General features: G+C 34.8%; 1 protein-coding gene across 5 annotated transcripts in view; it reads right to left on the reverse strand.

Moving 5' to 3' along the window:
* The window catches only part of TASP1 (taspase 1), a 245,179-nt gene that overhangs the window by 160,632 nt on the left and 69,671 nt on the right, over positions 1–14,876 (reverse strand). For all 5 annotated transcript variants that reach the window (XR_004421841.1, XM_033095350.1, XM_033095348.1 and 2 more), the window contains one exon: positions 1,996–2,102. Coding sequence is in view for 4 of the 5 variants with exons in the window: in XM_033095350.1 (XP_032951241.1) it covers positions 1,996–2,102 (107 nt within the window). In the remaining variant the exon portion in view is untranslated. The remainder of the gene's footprint in view (positions 1–1,995; positions 2,103–14,876) is intronic.

Genomic DNA, 14,876 nt, shown 5'->3' on the forward strand with positions numbered 1-14,876 from the left:
TTTCTGAATAAAGATTAATCTTCTGAATAAAACAAGTTGAAGATATTCTCTATCAAATCATCTGATATTTCTATACATAAAAGTCCTAACCTAATGTCTACTATATATATATATATACTACTATATATATATGTATGTCTACTATATATATATGTATATCTACTACATATGCTATATATATATATATGTATATATGTATATGTCTGTATTTAAGAATGTTCATAGCAGCTTTATTCATAGTAGTAAAAACCTAAAACAACCTAAATGTCTATCAACAGGTGAACGCATAAAGAAATCACAGTAGTGGGAGTGGCTGGTTAGCTCAGTTGGTTAGAGCGTGGTGCTAATAACACCAAGGTTGCCGGTTTAATCCCCACATGGGCCACTGTGAGCTGTGCCCTCCTTAAAGAAAAAAAAAAGAAATCACAATATATTCATAATAGGCAATATTACTCAGTAATAAAAAAATCATACAAAGAGTGATATCATACAATGTCTCAAAAACATTTTGTGAAAGAAACCAAACAGAAAAGAGAACATTTTGTATAATTCAAATTATATAAAGTTGGAGAGCAAGACTAAACATCTGTGGTGATAAAACTCAGAGAAGTGGTTGTCTATAGAAGGTGGAGATTGGCTGGGAGGAAATACAAAGAAACCAGAATGTCCTACATCTTGATAGGTATACGGGTTACATGGGTATATACATTTATAAAAATGACTAAATTGCTCACTGCATGCAAATTTTATCATGTCTTTTTTAAAGGACAAAGATCCTAAATTTGGCACTCAGACATCACAAGGGATGCAAAAACCCAAGAAACACAACCACACTATTATTCACTTTCACCAAGATCTACTTATTAAAATGTTCATTTTCCTCCTAACTTCCTACTCTTCTCTGGAAGAAAAATAAAAAGATTTGAACCAAAATGTTTGATTAATTCTCCAATGTGTCAACATACTAGGAAAATATCTGTCATTATGAAAGATGATTTATTACGTATTTATATATGAGTAAACCATATAAAACTGATAGAAAGCATGAACCAATATATAAGCAATCAAAGAAGGACTAATCAATGAAGAATATTGAAATTCCAAAGCACATCCAATGACTATAACATGAGACACCCATCACGAACTGTATGCTAATGAACCTTCCAGCCATAGACTGAGCAAGAATGTTGTGGTTTCCAACTTCTTTCTACCCCCAAACACCTAAGAAATGCCACACATGGACTCATGCTGGCATACTAATGCGTGAAATGCAAACAAAGAATGTGTAACAATGAGAAACAGAGACATGTAATTAAAATGTATAAAAAAAACCTACATGAATTCAATATATACATTTCCTTATAACACACTCCACCCCTGAACAGCCATGTTAAGAATCACTGTCTGAAACTACAAGGCTCCAAACAGTAGCTATCAACCACATATAGCTATTGAACACTTAAAACACAGTAAGGGTAAATGAGATACTAAATTTTTAATTTTACTAAATTTTAATTAATTTTAATTTTAATATATATTCTATTCATTTATTGGAAAGTTTTAAGTACATTTGGAATAACTTCTTACGTAAACTACTTTTTCAACTGTTATTTTTATGAAATACAAATACAGACCAAATATTTCCAATAAAAATTCAGTGTCATAATTGAGATGTGTGCTGCAAGGATAAAATACACACTGGCTTGGAAGACTTAATACAAAAAAAGAAAGTTTAATAGCTCGCTAATAATTTTTTTCATTTGTTATATTTTTTAAATGATAGTTTGGATTCATTGGTTTAAATAAATTATTAAAATTCATTTTACCTGTTTCTTTTTACTTTCTTTAATGTAACTACTAGAAAACTTAAAAGTACGTATGTGGCATGCATTATATTTCTACTGGATCACACTATGTTAAAGCTTATATCTCAAACTCCAGATTGAAGATACCATTATGACACATTAATGACTGATATTTCAAATACCTCCTGACCTTTTCACTTGATTGTCTTCTTTTCTTTAGTTGAATGAAATCTGTTTCCACCCTTTCTGCCAGCTCTAGTTTCCTCTTGTTTCTTTTAAAAGCAGCTAAACTGAATCCTATAAAAGAAACATTAAAAATGACATGATAAATATTAGGGCAATGGGCAGATGAGATAACCTGAAGAGGCTTCTCAGGACAAAATCCTTAAGTACGTTGGATAAAGGCTTAAAAAAGTCTTTTCAATGGACACTGAGGTAGTATGACAATAAGAAAAATAACCTAAGGTTAAAGAAGAGAAAGGTCAAATTCAGAGAAACAGGTGAGTCCTGAAAGTAGATACTACCCAGGGGTATATGCTAATGCATGCCACCGCCAACTTTGGCTTTGAAGCTCTCTGTACATAAGGGACAAGATGAAACCTGGGGACAGTGCAGCACAAGGAAACATACTAGAGATCATCCACAAAAAAAGGAAGGAACCCCAAAGGGTGATATTCCCAGTAAGAGGGAGAACTAGAAAAGACCATATATGCAAAGAAACAGGAAACTTTCAAGTCTCAGTCTTGGATATAAATGTAAGGGTGGAAAAGTCCCTCTAGATAATCCATGGCCAAAAGGGCTTTAAGATAGATTTAGAGGAAATTCATATTATAAGGATGGCCTGGAAAAAAAAAATAAAACCCTCAAAAAGTATCTTGGTGTGCCAGTGCTTCAAAAACCCTTAAAACACAAATGCAAATACTCCCTGGAAAAACACATCTTAATTTACTAGTCTTCAGAGAACTCCCATGTTCCAATTAACATGAGCCTGTAGTTTAAAATCACAAAACACGATATATAAACCAACAAGAATAAAAGTCAGCCAAATATCAGAAAGCATAATTCAACTTAGACTTACAAAGACCTCAGATACTGGAATAATCAGATATGGAATATAAAACATGTTTATGCTCAGAGAAATAAAAGGAAGATACAACTAAGGAACAAAAAATATGATAAAATTATCAGGCAGAATTGTAGGAGAACCTAACAGAGCTTCTAAAATTAAAAAAACGTAACAATTAAAAATTTAAAACTTTAGGGCTGGCCCGATGGCTCAGGTGGTTGGAGCTCCATGCTCCTAATGCCGAAGGCTGCCGGTCCAATTCCCACATGGGCCAGTGGGCTCTCAACCACAAGGTTGCCGGTTCGACTCCTCCACTACTGCAAAGGATGGTGGGCTGCGCCCCCTGCAACTAACAACGGCAACTGGACCTGGAGCTGAGTTGTGCCCTCCAAAACTACAATTGAAAAGACAACAACTTGACTTGGAAAAAATCCTGGAAGTACAAACTGTTCACCAATAAAGTTCTGTTCCCCTTCCCTGCTCCCCCCAAAAAAATAAATAACAATAAAAATTTTTAAAAAACCAGTAAAATGCCATTGCTTTAAAACAAAAATTTTAAACTTTATATACAAGTATAAACAGCCAATTAGATACAGCTGATAAAAAAAAAGATTATGAACTAGAATATAACACTAAAGAAATGACCAAAGTTTTCTGATAATGGCAGACTAAATTATTCAGAGTAATTCTCCTACTGAATATTACTAAAAATGTTAGATAAAATAAGCAAAAACACCACCTTAAAAGTATTAAAAACCTTCGAAAAAGTTCAAAGCTAAAATCTGGGGGTAAACTGAGGACTAAAGTTATTATTAATGCACTGTGAGCATTTGCCAACAGTAGCACACATAAGTTTGGTTAAATGGCATCGAGGAAAGACATAACTCAAGCCCAGAGCTTTCAGTGGGAGTTTTATAGGAGACATTTCTCACAATAAGCTGCAGATTGAAAGAGCTAATAGCCTCAAAGTAGGGTTGATCCAGAACTACGTAAGTCTGCCCCTATTCTCTATCCCAAAACCAAATACATTCAGGCAAGACTGTATTATATTAGATCATGGCAAAAAAGGAGAAGGAACAAGAAGGAAGAGAAGGAGGATGGGGAAATTGGAAAGAAGGAAACTATCCCTGAGAAGATTTGGTTTGACTGGGGGCCTTTGCATAGATTTGCAAATATGTTGGCTGGGTGGGTCAGGGAACATTAAGCTTTGAACTAAGTTTAAATAGATTCTGATTAATAGTGTGTGAAATAATAGAAAATATATAGTGGACTCTGCCCCCGATTCCTGGCACAGAGCTCTTAAAACCCATATGATTTTCTAAGTGGTAAGAGTATCATGATCATCTTTTGTTGTAACATTTGGTCTGTGACCCCAATTTCTGAAACACAGCTCCTAAATCCCTTGGAATTTCCTGGATGATATGAATGTCTTTGGTTCTGATGAAGCAACTCTTTGTGGGCTTCTGAATAGCTTCAGGATGGGGAACTGGTCACCATAAAGACTAAGTCTTGATTAAAAGCTTGAAACTTTCAGCCTCATCTCCATCCTCTGGAAAGGAAAGGGGGCCTGGCAATGAGTTAATGAGCAATCATGTCTACATGATGAAACAAACCTCCACAAAAATCCCAAAAGTACAAGGTATGGAGAGCTTCCAGGTGGCTGAACACATCTATGTGTTGGGAGGGTGGTGTACCCCAACTCCATGAATACAGGAGCTCCTATACTCAAGACTCTTCCAGACCTTGCCCTATGTATCACTTAATCTGCCTGTTCATTCATATCCTTTAGTATCCTTTGTAATAAACTGGTAATATAATAAGTAAACTGTTTTGCAGAGTTCTGTTAGCCACTCTAGCAAACTAACAAAAAAAGGGGGAACGGTAAATATTTAGGCAAATCTGAATGAAAATTGACTATAACAAAACAATAATTAGTATCTCATGGTGTTTTAAATACATATAGAGTTTAAAGTTCGACAACAAAGTTGGGAAGATGTTAAATGTATTTCATTCAAGTATTCTACGGCCCTTGCATTGTTTGAAAAGTGGTAAAAAATAGTACTTTCTAATAGATTTTCATAAGTCAAGTATACATGTTGAAATCTCCAGGTTAACTCCAATAGAATGGTAAAAGAAGGTAAAACAAACATGTAAATAGAAAAGGAAACATAACAATAGAAAATAATCATAGAGAAGGCAATAAATCTGATAAAAGGAAGATAGAACAGGTGAGACATATAGAAAGCAAAGAGTAAAAGAGTACATTCAAATCCAAATATATGACTAATTACATTAAATGTAAATGGAATAAATGCACCAATTAAAATGTAAAGATCTCCCCCCCAAATTTTAATTGTGTATGCGTTGCTTCTAAGAGACACATCTTAAATATAAGAATACACAGAAAAATTGAAAACAAAAGGATAGAAAAAGATACACATGCAAAAATCACTATTTTAACTATTTTAATATTGACCAAGTAGACTTTAAGGCAGCAAACATTATTAGATATGGAGTGCCATTTCTTTAAAATAAAAAGGTCAATTAACCAAAGTTTCTTGTGTGGTTATTACTATATATACAAGTAAAATATATAGCAAGGGGGAAATAAAGAGAAAGTGTTCTTAGGTCCTTGCATAATATAGTATATGATAAATACAAGGAATGTGAGTTTGTTTTAACTTTACAAAAAAAGCAAAAACAAAAACATAAGTAAACCCAGGGGCGACCTGTTAGCTCAGTTGGTTAGAGCATGATGTTCGTAACACCATGGTTCCCGGTTCGATCCCCTCATGGGCTAGTGTGAGCTGCACCCTCCACCAGATTGAAATTACTTCACTTGGAGCTGATGGGTCCTAAAAAAACACACCGTGTTTCCCCAAAAACAAGATATTATAAGATCATATATTATATTATATTATATTATATTATATTATATTATATTATATTGTATTATACTATATTATATAAGACCTGGTACTATATTATACTGAAAACAAGGTATTATAAGGTTATATATTATATTATATTATATTATATTATATTATATTATATTATATTATACCTGGTATTATATTATATTATACCCAGTCTTATATAAGCCCCGGTCTTATTTTAGTACAAAATAGTATACTAAAATAAGACCGGGTCTTATATTAATTTTTGCTCCAAAAGATGCATTAGAGCTGAAGGTCCATCGAGGTCTTATTTTCGGGGAAACAAGGTAAAATAAATAAAAGTTAAAAAAAGAACCTAATATAATTCATTAGACTAACCAATTAATGTCCTCTGAATAGATAAAAATAAAAATCTGATAAAATTAGATACATTTATAATATTTTTAATCTTGCAAAAAAACCTCCCTAAATATAATGACATATAGCCACAAATTTTCACTCAAAAGCATCATAGTGTGATGCCCATTATCATCACTTCCATTAAATTCTGTGCTAATAATCCTTTGTCAGAAAGGAAAAATATATTATACATACTATATACATAATATATCTTGCATATTTTTTCTTTGTGTGTGTATGTGTGTGTAAAGATTCCAAAGGAAGAAACAAAACTGTCATTATTCACAAATGATACAATTGTGAATTTAGGGAATCAACAAGAATCCACAGATAGATCACATAAATGAATATAAGAGTTTAGCAAAGTAGCTGGATATAAATATATGTGTTTATACACAAATGCACATACATGAAAAAAATATATATATATATATACGAAAACACAATTATATTCATTGGTAGAAAACAATTTGAAAAATACTTTGGCATCATCTGGTAAAGATAAAGACAGGCAGACACCATGATCCAGCAATTCTACTACAAGGCATGTATATACAGAAAGTCTACTGATACAGAATACATGTAAAAGAAAACTGGTAGACTTGTTATAATAGCAACCAAACCAACCACTCCAAATGTCTATCTATAAGAGGTATGTGTAGTACAGTTCACAATAAAGAGTTTAAAAATGCCAAATGAAGATATTATAGTACCACACAAAATTGCAAAATATCTAATAATAAACTAATCATGACAAACAAAACAAAAAACTGAAAAACCTCACAGATACACACAAGAGAATGGTGATAACCAGAGGGGAGGACAAAGAGGGTAAAGGGGATGAAATACATGGTGACAGAAGGCTTGAGCACACATACGAGTAGACTATACAGATGTCATATTATAAAGTTCTACACCTAACATTTATATGGTATTAACCAATGTTACCTCAATAATTTAATTTTGAAGATTGCAAATCATATTTTTAAAAAACTAATCATGAAATGTGGACAACCAAAATAAAAGACGATGAAAAAATTTTATAAAACTTTAATGAAGAACAAAAAAAGTAGTCCTGGATAAATCTGTTCTGGCTGGGAGGACTCAATATTATCAATGTTCCCCAAATTGATGTAAATCAATCAAAATAGCAACGGAAATTAAAAAGTTATATTATTTTGAAGATTAATCAAGAAAATTTTAAATAAAGAAAAACAAATTTGTTAGGAAAATTAGGTGGAAAGGGATCCAGAGTGTACTCAAAAGAAAGTCTAAAAACAATACTGTAGTAATGACACAGAAATGGAAAAAAATTTTTTTTAATTAATGGAAGTGACCATCAAATTCAGAAACAAATTCCTGTATATGGTAACAAAATTAAAGAATAATGGTGATATTTCATACCAGTAGGAAATGGACAAGTTATTCAACAAAATATCTTGGCACAATATGTCATCTATTTAAAAAAAATTGATTCCTACCTTCCACTACACACAAAAATGAAACCTTAGAGTATTAATAATTTTAACATATAAAAACTTATTTTAACTTTCTATTTTGAAAACTTTTTAATTTACAGAAAAGTTGCAAGAATTATCTAATGCATACCCATAGATCTATCTATCTACATACCTATCCATCAACTTTTTTTTTCATTAGTTGCAGATGCACAAAGCAACATAATATAGTTAGACATTACTGGGCTTGCATGTCTGTTCCTTCACCAGGTTAGGGAAGTTTTCTGTCATTATTTTTTCAGATAAGTTTTTAATTCCTTGCTCTCTCTCTTCTCCTTCTGCTACCCCTATAATGGGAACATTGGTACACTTGTTATTGTCCTGGAGGACCCTTAAACTCTCCGCGATTTTTTTGATTCTTATTTTGCTTTGCTGTTCTGGTTGGGTGTTTTCTGCTACCTTATCTTCTACATCGCTGGTTGGATCCTCTGTTTCATCTAATCTAATCTGTTGATTCCCTATAATATATTCTTCATTTTCCTTATTATATCCTCTATTTCTGAATGGTTCTTTTTCATGGTTTCCGTCTCCATTTTTATGCTTCTTATCTCTCTGCTGAAGTTCTCCCTGAGATCACTGAGCATCCTTAAAACCAGTGTTTGGAACTCTGCATCTGATAGATTGCTTATTTCCATTTTGCTTATTTCTTTTTCTGGAGCTTTGTTCTGGTCTTTTATTTGGGACATATTTCTTTGTCTTCCCACTTTGGCTGCCTCCCTGTGTTTGTTTCTGTGTATTAGGTAGAGCTGCTATGCCTTCCAGTCTTAGTAGAGTGGCCTTATGTAGTAGGTGGTACATCTTTCTGGTCACTTGAGCCACACACTCCACGTGTGTCCCTTATGTGGGTTGTGTGCACCCTCCTCTTGTAGTTGACCCCTGGTTAATAATTGCACATCACTGGGAGGGACTGACCCTTGGGCTCACTGGTTGTGAAGAAGGACTGTTGTGCAGGGGCTGACTCTACAGAGCAGGATCTGCCTCAGTAGGACTCTGGTATCTGCCCAATCTGCCCCTTGGATATATTGTACTTTGAAGCTGGCCACTGAGGGTGTCAGCCCCAGGACCACCTTTGAGGGGATCCACTGTAGGTCAAATTCAGCCACAGCCTGTGCCCCATTCGTGGCCACCAGGCAGGAGCCACAAAGAAATCCGCAGATGGCTGCCACCCGTTCTGTGCTTGGAAGCGCCTTGAGAGGCCAAGCCATGAACCAAGGCCAGCTGCCATTAGTGCCGCGCTTAGGGCTGCTCAGCCAGAGGTACAGGACATGCTCAAGCCAAATGCTGCTTGTCTGGGTTCTGTCAACTATTGAGAGACCCTAGGAAAGTCTGCAGCTTGAGCCAAGTCAGGCGATCAGCATGAAAAAGCCACTGAAAGCAGCCTGGGTGTGTCCGAAAGTTGGGCAGGGCCTGGTCTGCAATCACAAAGACGTGGCAGAGACTCAAAAATAGCGGTGGCCTGCATCCGCATGCCAGGAATGGGGAGAGCTCAGCAAAGAAACAATGGCCTCCACCAGCTCCCCCGTCCAGGAGAAAGGCACCTCTCTACCCCTGTACCAAGCCAGGTAACTCAATTCCCCACCATATGTCCCTGCCACCTTTCCAGCCGCTGCCCCAGTGCTGGAGCTCACAGCAAGTGATTCCATTGGTGGGTAAGTCCACACACAGTCCCTGTAAGAGGAGGGCCTTTGAGTGCAGCTGCACTGTTTCACTCAGTCACAATCTCCGCAGTTTTTCACAACCAGAAATTACGGGGACTTCTCTCCCCAGCACTGGACACCTGGGCTGGGGTGGGGCTGGGACCTCTCGCTCCTCTGGGGAATGGGAGGGACCTCCACAGATGAAATATCCCTCCCAATCTTTAATGGTCACAGGTAGGTATGGGACCAGCCTGGTCCGAGTCTCTGCCCTTCTTCTACATGTCCTGAGTTGAAAGGCTTGATTTTAGATGATGCTCAATAACGGTTGTTTTGTAGATTAGTTGTAATTTTGATGTGGTTGTGAGAGAAGGTCAGCACAATGTTTAACTACCGCACCACCTTGGTTGTCTCTCTAAAAACATTTTTTAAAAGGTCCAAAAAAGTTAAGCTATTGCACAAAAATATACGCATAAATATCAGTCATTTCTGAGAAAGACTTGATTTTTTTTTATTGATTTTGTTTCCATTTTAAAATAGAAGATTTTCCATAAAACGTTAAAGTCAGAATCCATCATAAGGATGACTGACAGATAAACCACATAAAACGTAAAATGTCTATAATGCAAAAGATACCATGCACCAAGGTAAATGATAAATGACATTTAAAAATTTTAAAGTATATGCAAATAGTTAGGAGACACGATTAATATCCTTACATCCTCTAATACAAAATTAGTGAAGGAAAGATGGCAGAGGAGGAAGCACCAGAAATCCATCTTCCCACCTAGATAACGACTGGCCTGCTAGAATCTGCCTAATGTTAAGTGTGATAGAACTCTGGGGTCTATTAAGGCTTGTGACTTCCAGAGGAAGGCTTGCACGTAAACTGTGGTTAATTTGGGTCAATTTCAGCTCTTGGTGCAGTAACATCTGCCCATTCCCCATCCCCAACCCTGGGGCAAAGAGCTGTGCATGTATTCCTAGAGTAGCTTGCACACAACTTGAGAGGCCAGGTGGGCAATAAAGACCCTGTTTTCCATATACCAGGATCTGTGCTCTGATTGTTGCTTGCTGGTGCTAGTCACAGAGATGCAGACAGATAGGCAGCCACTATTGCAACACATCCCCCTCAAGCTGAATTGACTTCGAGGAAATTTAAAGGATTGGTGCTTTTCCCGCTCTTCATGTTTCTCTTTTACACTTTTTGGGAGATAGACATGTAAAGAAATATACAGATGGCCAATAAGCACATGAAAATATGTTCAACATCATAACCATTAGGGACACACAAATCAAAACCACAATGGATATCACCTCACACCCATTAAAATGGCTTTTTTTTTTTTAATTAACAAGTGTTGGTGAGGATGTGGAAAACCTGGAACCCTTTGAGTATTAGTGGAAATTTAAAATGACGTACCACTATGGAAGAGAGTATGGTGGTTCTTCCAAAAATTGAAAATAGGATTACCGTCTAATCCAGCAATTTCACGTCGTAACACCCAAAAGAATTGAAAGCAGGGTCTCAAACAGATTTTTACACCCATGTTTACAGCAGCATTGTGTACAATAGCCAAAAGTTGGCAGCAACCCAAGTTTTTTACTAACAGATGAATGGTTAAACAAAATGTGGTATACACAATAAAATGGAGTATTATTCAGCCTTAAAAAGAAATTCTGACACATGCTACAACATGGATGAACCTTGGGGATATCATGCTAAGTGAAATAAGCCAGTCAAAAACCGGACAAAAATCTTATGCTTCCACTTATATGTGGCACCCAGAGTAGTCAAATTCCTAGAGATACAAATCAGAATGTTGGCTCCCAGGGGCTAAGTGGAGAGGAATGGGGAGTTACTGTTTCATGAGTAGTTTGTTTTGCAAGATGAAAAAAGTTCTATATAAGGATGGTGGCAATGGTTGCACAACAATGTGAATAAACTTAAAGCGACTGAATTGTACCATTAAAAATGTTTAACATGGTAAATTTTATGTTATATGTATTTTGCTAAAAAAATTTTAAAGAATTATTTTTAAAATGTGCACATATGTGCATAGATGCTTTATTTATAACAACCCCAAATTGGACACAGCTCAAATATCTTTCAACAGATAAATGGTTAAAGAAACAGTGGTCCATGCCATGGAATAATTACTTAGCAATAAAATGGAAGAAACTTCAGAGAATTATACTTAGTGATTAAAAAGCCAATTCCCAAAAGATCACATACGGTATGATGCCATTTATATAACATATTTGAAATGACAAAATTATACAAATAAAGAATAGATTAGTGGCTGCCAGGGTTTAAGGAAGAAATAAAGGTAGGAGGTGAATGGATGTAACTTTATAAAAGGGTAACACGAGAGATCGTTGTGGAGATGGAAGTGTTGGGTATCTTGACTGAATCAATGTCATTATCCTGAATATGATAATGCACCATAGTTTTGCAAGATATTACCACTGGAGGAAATTGGGCAAAGGGTATATGGCATCTATCTGTCTATATTATTTCTTACAACTGCATGTGAATTTATAATTGCCTCAAAATAAAAAATGTAAAACAGTATAGCTCTCCATATTAAAGAGTGAAATTAAATACTGATGTACCACATAATTATAATAAAACTATACAATTAGTACATAAAATGTTTTAGATCAATCACATTATCTTTCCAAGTATCCTACTCAAAGACAGAAAAACTGTAAGAATACAATCTAACCAATAGAAAATAAGAAAACAGCATTCCTTGTGGCAATATCATGCCCATAAATTGATTGGAAAGAATAATGTCCCCCATCTACCCTTTACTTAATTTAATTTACTTAATTTAATTTAAAGACCTCTAGTCACATCAAAATATAAAACATAGCTGAAAATTAAGGGACAGATGCTAGCAACTTTGTAACACAAACTATTTATGGTCATCCTTTACCAAGAGAAAACAAAATTACTTTCCTTTCAATTTCAACTTTAAAGAATCTTCTAGAAGAACTGGAAAGGAGGTGCAAACTCTATCCTAGACATTCTTAAAATTGAATGCACATTGAAATTACCTGCAAAACTGTAAAACCTTCAGATGCCGGGTACCATCTACAGAGTTGCTGGTTTAATTGGTTTTGGGTGCAGTCAGGCCTTCAGAATTTTTCAAAGCTCCTCAGGGATTCTGATATGCAAAGCTAAGAAGCACTGCTCTAATGGTTACACCTAACTCCAGATAGGATCAATCACTGAAATCCCCTTCTCAGTCAGTGCTAAAGAGCCAGACTTATTAAATTCTGATGAAATCACATCTCCAGCATCATTTTCATATCCAACCAATTAATAATATAGTACGAACGACGTTAATGGTAAACACGAGTGTTTCTATGTTCCAGAAATTGAAACAAGAATTCTTTACATATTGTCTCAAGTAATCACAACATCTCCATGAGAAAAGTTTCTTGGAGGTTACTTGCCTATTTTCACACAAAGGTTTGTATCTCTAAAGCTTATGCTCTGAGCTACTGTGTGGTCATTAATGGCAGCAATTTTACAAAGCCAAACTTCTCAAAAGTAGACAGAGAATAAACCTCTTAGGAGGGAATGTGGCAATAGCTAGCAAAACGATAAACGCATTCTCTGAGTCAGCAATTCTACCTCCAACTTACCTACCCTAATAAAACACATATGTGTAAGGTGATGTGTACAAGAATATTTGTGGAATCATCAATGTTAATAGCAAAACCTAGAAACAACCTGAATGCACATCAATAAAGAGCTAAATAAATGATTAAATGCTATTCAGCAGCTTAAAAAATTAATTGATCTAGTATATGTATCAACATGGATAGACTTCAAAATATATTTTGCTGACTGACAAAAAATATCAGAAATACCATATTATGATACTGCTTATCTAAAAACTGACTAAAGATATATAGTATGATACTATTTATCTAAAACTTACAAAAATAATAATATATTCCAGTATTTCTGTTGATATAGAAAGAAGCAAATCAAACAACTGTGGTTATTGGAGTGGATAGGAGAGACAGGGAAGTAAAGAGGAAGTTTAGGTTTATGTAGAATTTTCCAATTTTTAAAAAGATAACATGTTCCTGTACTATACAATTAAAAAGCAATAAATATGATGTTTAAACAATCAACTCTCTTTCATAATGTGAAATTTGTTAATTTATATTGTGTTATTTACATTATTATATTTGTTGACAGTACACAATTACAAAGCATAGGTTCTAGCTCTTGTTGATGAAGAAGTAACTTATATCAGACTAATCCACAGACCAATAACAATACAAACTCTGGATGGAATTTTAAAAATTATAAAAAAAAACAAACAAACAAAAAAAACTATTTGAAGGCAAGTACAAAAGGCTGCCAGAAATAGGAGAGGATTCAATCACTGAAAGAAAAGAAACACACCAGGTAAGATTCACATTCAAACAGCTTACTTCAAGAGGCACTCCCCACTCTGTGAGATGCACAGAAAATAGATCTCAAATAAAACACTGCAATCTTATTGGCCTGAGATGAAGGAGTTTGGGGTTACTGAAGCAGCTGGAAATTGAGGGAGGAATCTTGGAAATGAGGAAGCCACAAAAAAGGAAGCCCTGAAATCTATGTAAATGTCCCCTCAAATCCACGCATGAGGTCTTACCTGCTCATACAAGGATACAAGATTCCATAGAATCTCATGAGGAAAACAACAGCTAAAGTATTTTAGTAAATACTCACTGTAGGCGAGACAAAGTTTACAGTTTGAGACTTTCCACTAAAACTCCAAAGAGGCCATATCTTAGGAATAAAGACCACAAGCTGGTACTAAGGAAACAACTCTAGGATTAAGAACAAAACTGAAATAAACTCATGTTAACAAAGCCTAAAACCAGGCTGTGATAACATCAATGTTATCTGCAAATAATTTAATTACATGCTAGAACAAAATTCAACACCGTTCAAATGAAGTAACAAATCCATCATCTCTAAAACATATCCACCATGACTAACTAAGTTGCAAGAAAAATAATTATAAAACATGCAACTAAACAGGAAAATGTGATCCAAAGTCAAGAGGGAAATAAAAATCTATCAATAGAAATTGACCCACAGATAACCTAGATTTTAGAATTAGCAGTCAAGAAGTTTAAAATAACAATCATAAATATGTTAATAACGAGCATAATGGGTGAAGACATGGGGAATTTCAAGAGAGATATGTAAATTTTTTAAAAAATGGAACTTTAGAACTGAAAACACATTTTCTATTTTTAAGTCATTATATAAGATTAATATGAAACTATATACTGAAGAAGAAAAAATTAGCGAACTTTAACACAATTCAATAGAAATCATACAAACGAAAGTATAATGGTTAATTTTATGTGTCAACTTGACTGGTGCCCAGATATTTGGTTAATTATTATTCTGGGTATGTCTGTGAGGGTGTGTTTGATGAGGATGAGATTAACATTTAAATTGGCTGCTGAGTATAAAGCACATTTCCCTCCCTAATGTAGATGGACCTTATCTAATCAGCTGAAAGACTTCA

This window comes from Rhinolophus ferrumequinum, chromosome 23, assembly GCF_004115265.2.
Source record: "Rhinolophus ferrumequinum isolate MPI-CBG mRhiFer1 chromosome 23, mRhiFer1_v1.p, whole genome shotgun sequence".
Classification (NCBI taxonomy): Eukaryota; Metazoa; Chordata; class Mammalia; order Chiroptera; family Rhinolophidae; genus Rhinolophus; species Rhinolophus ferrumequinum.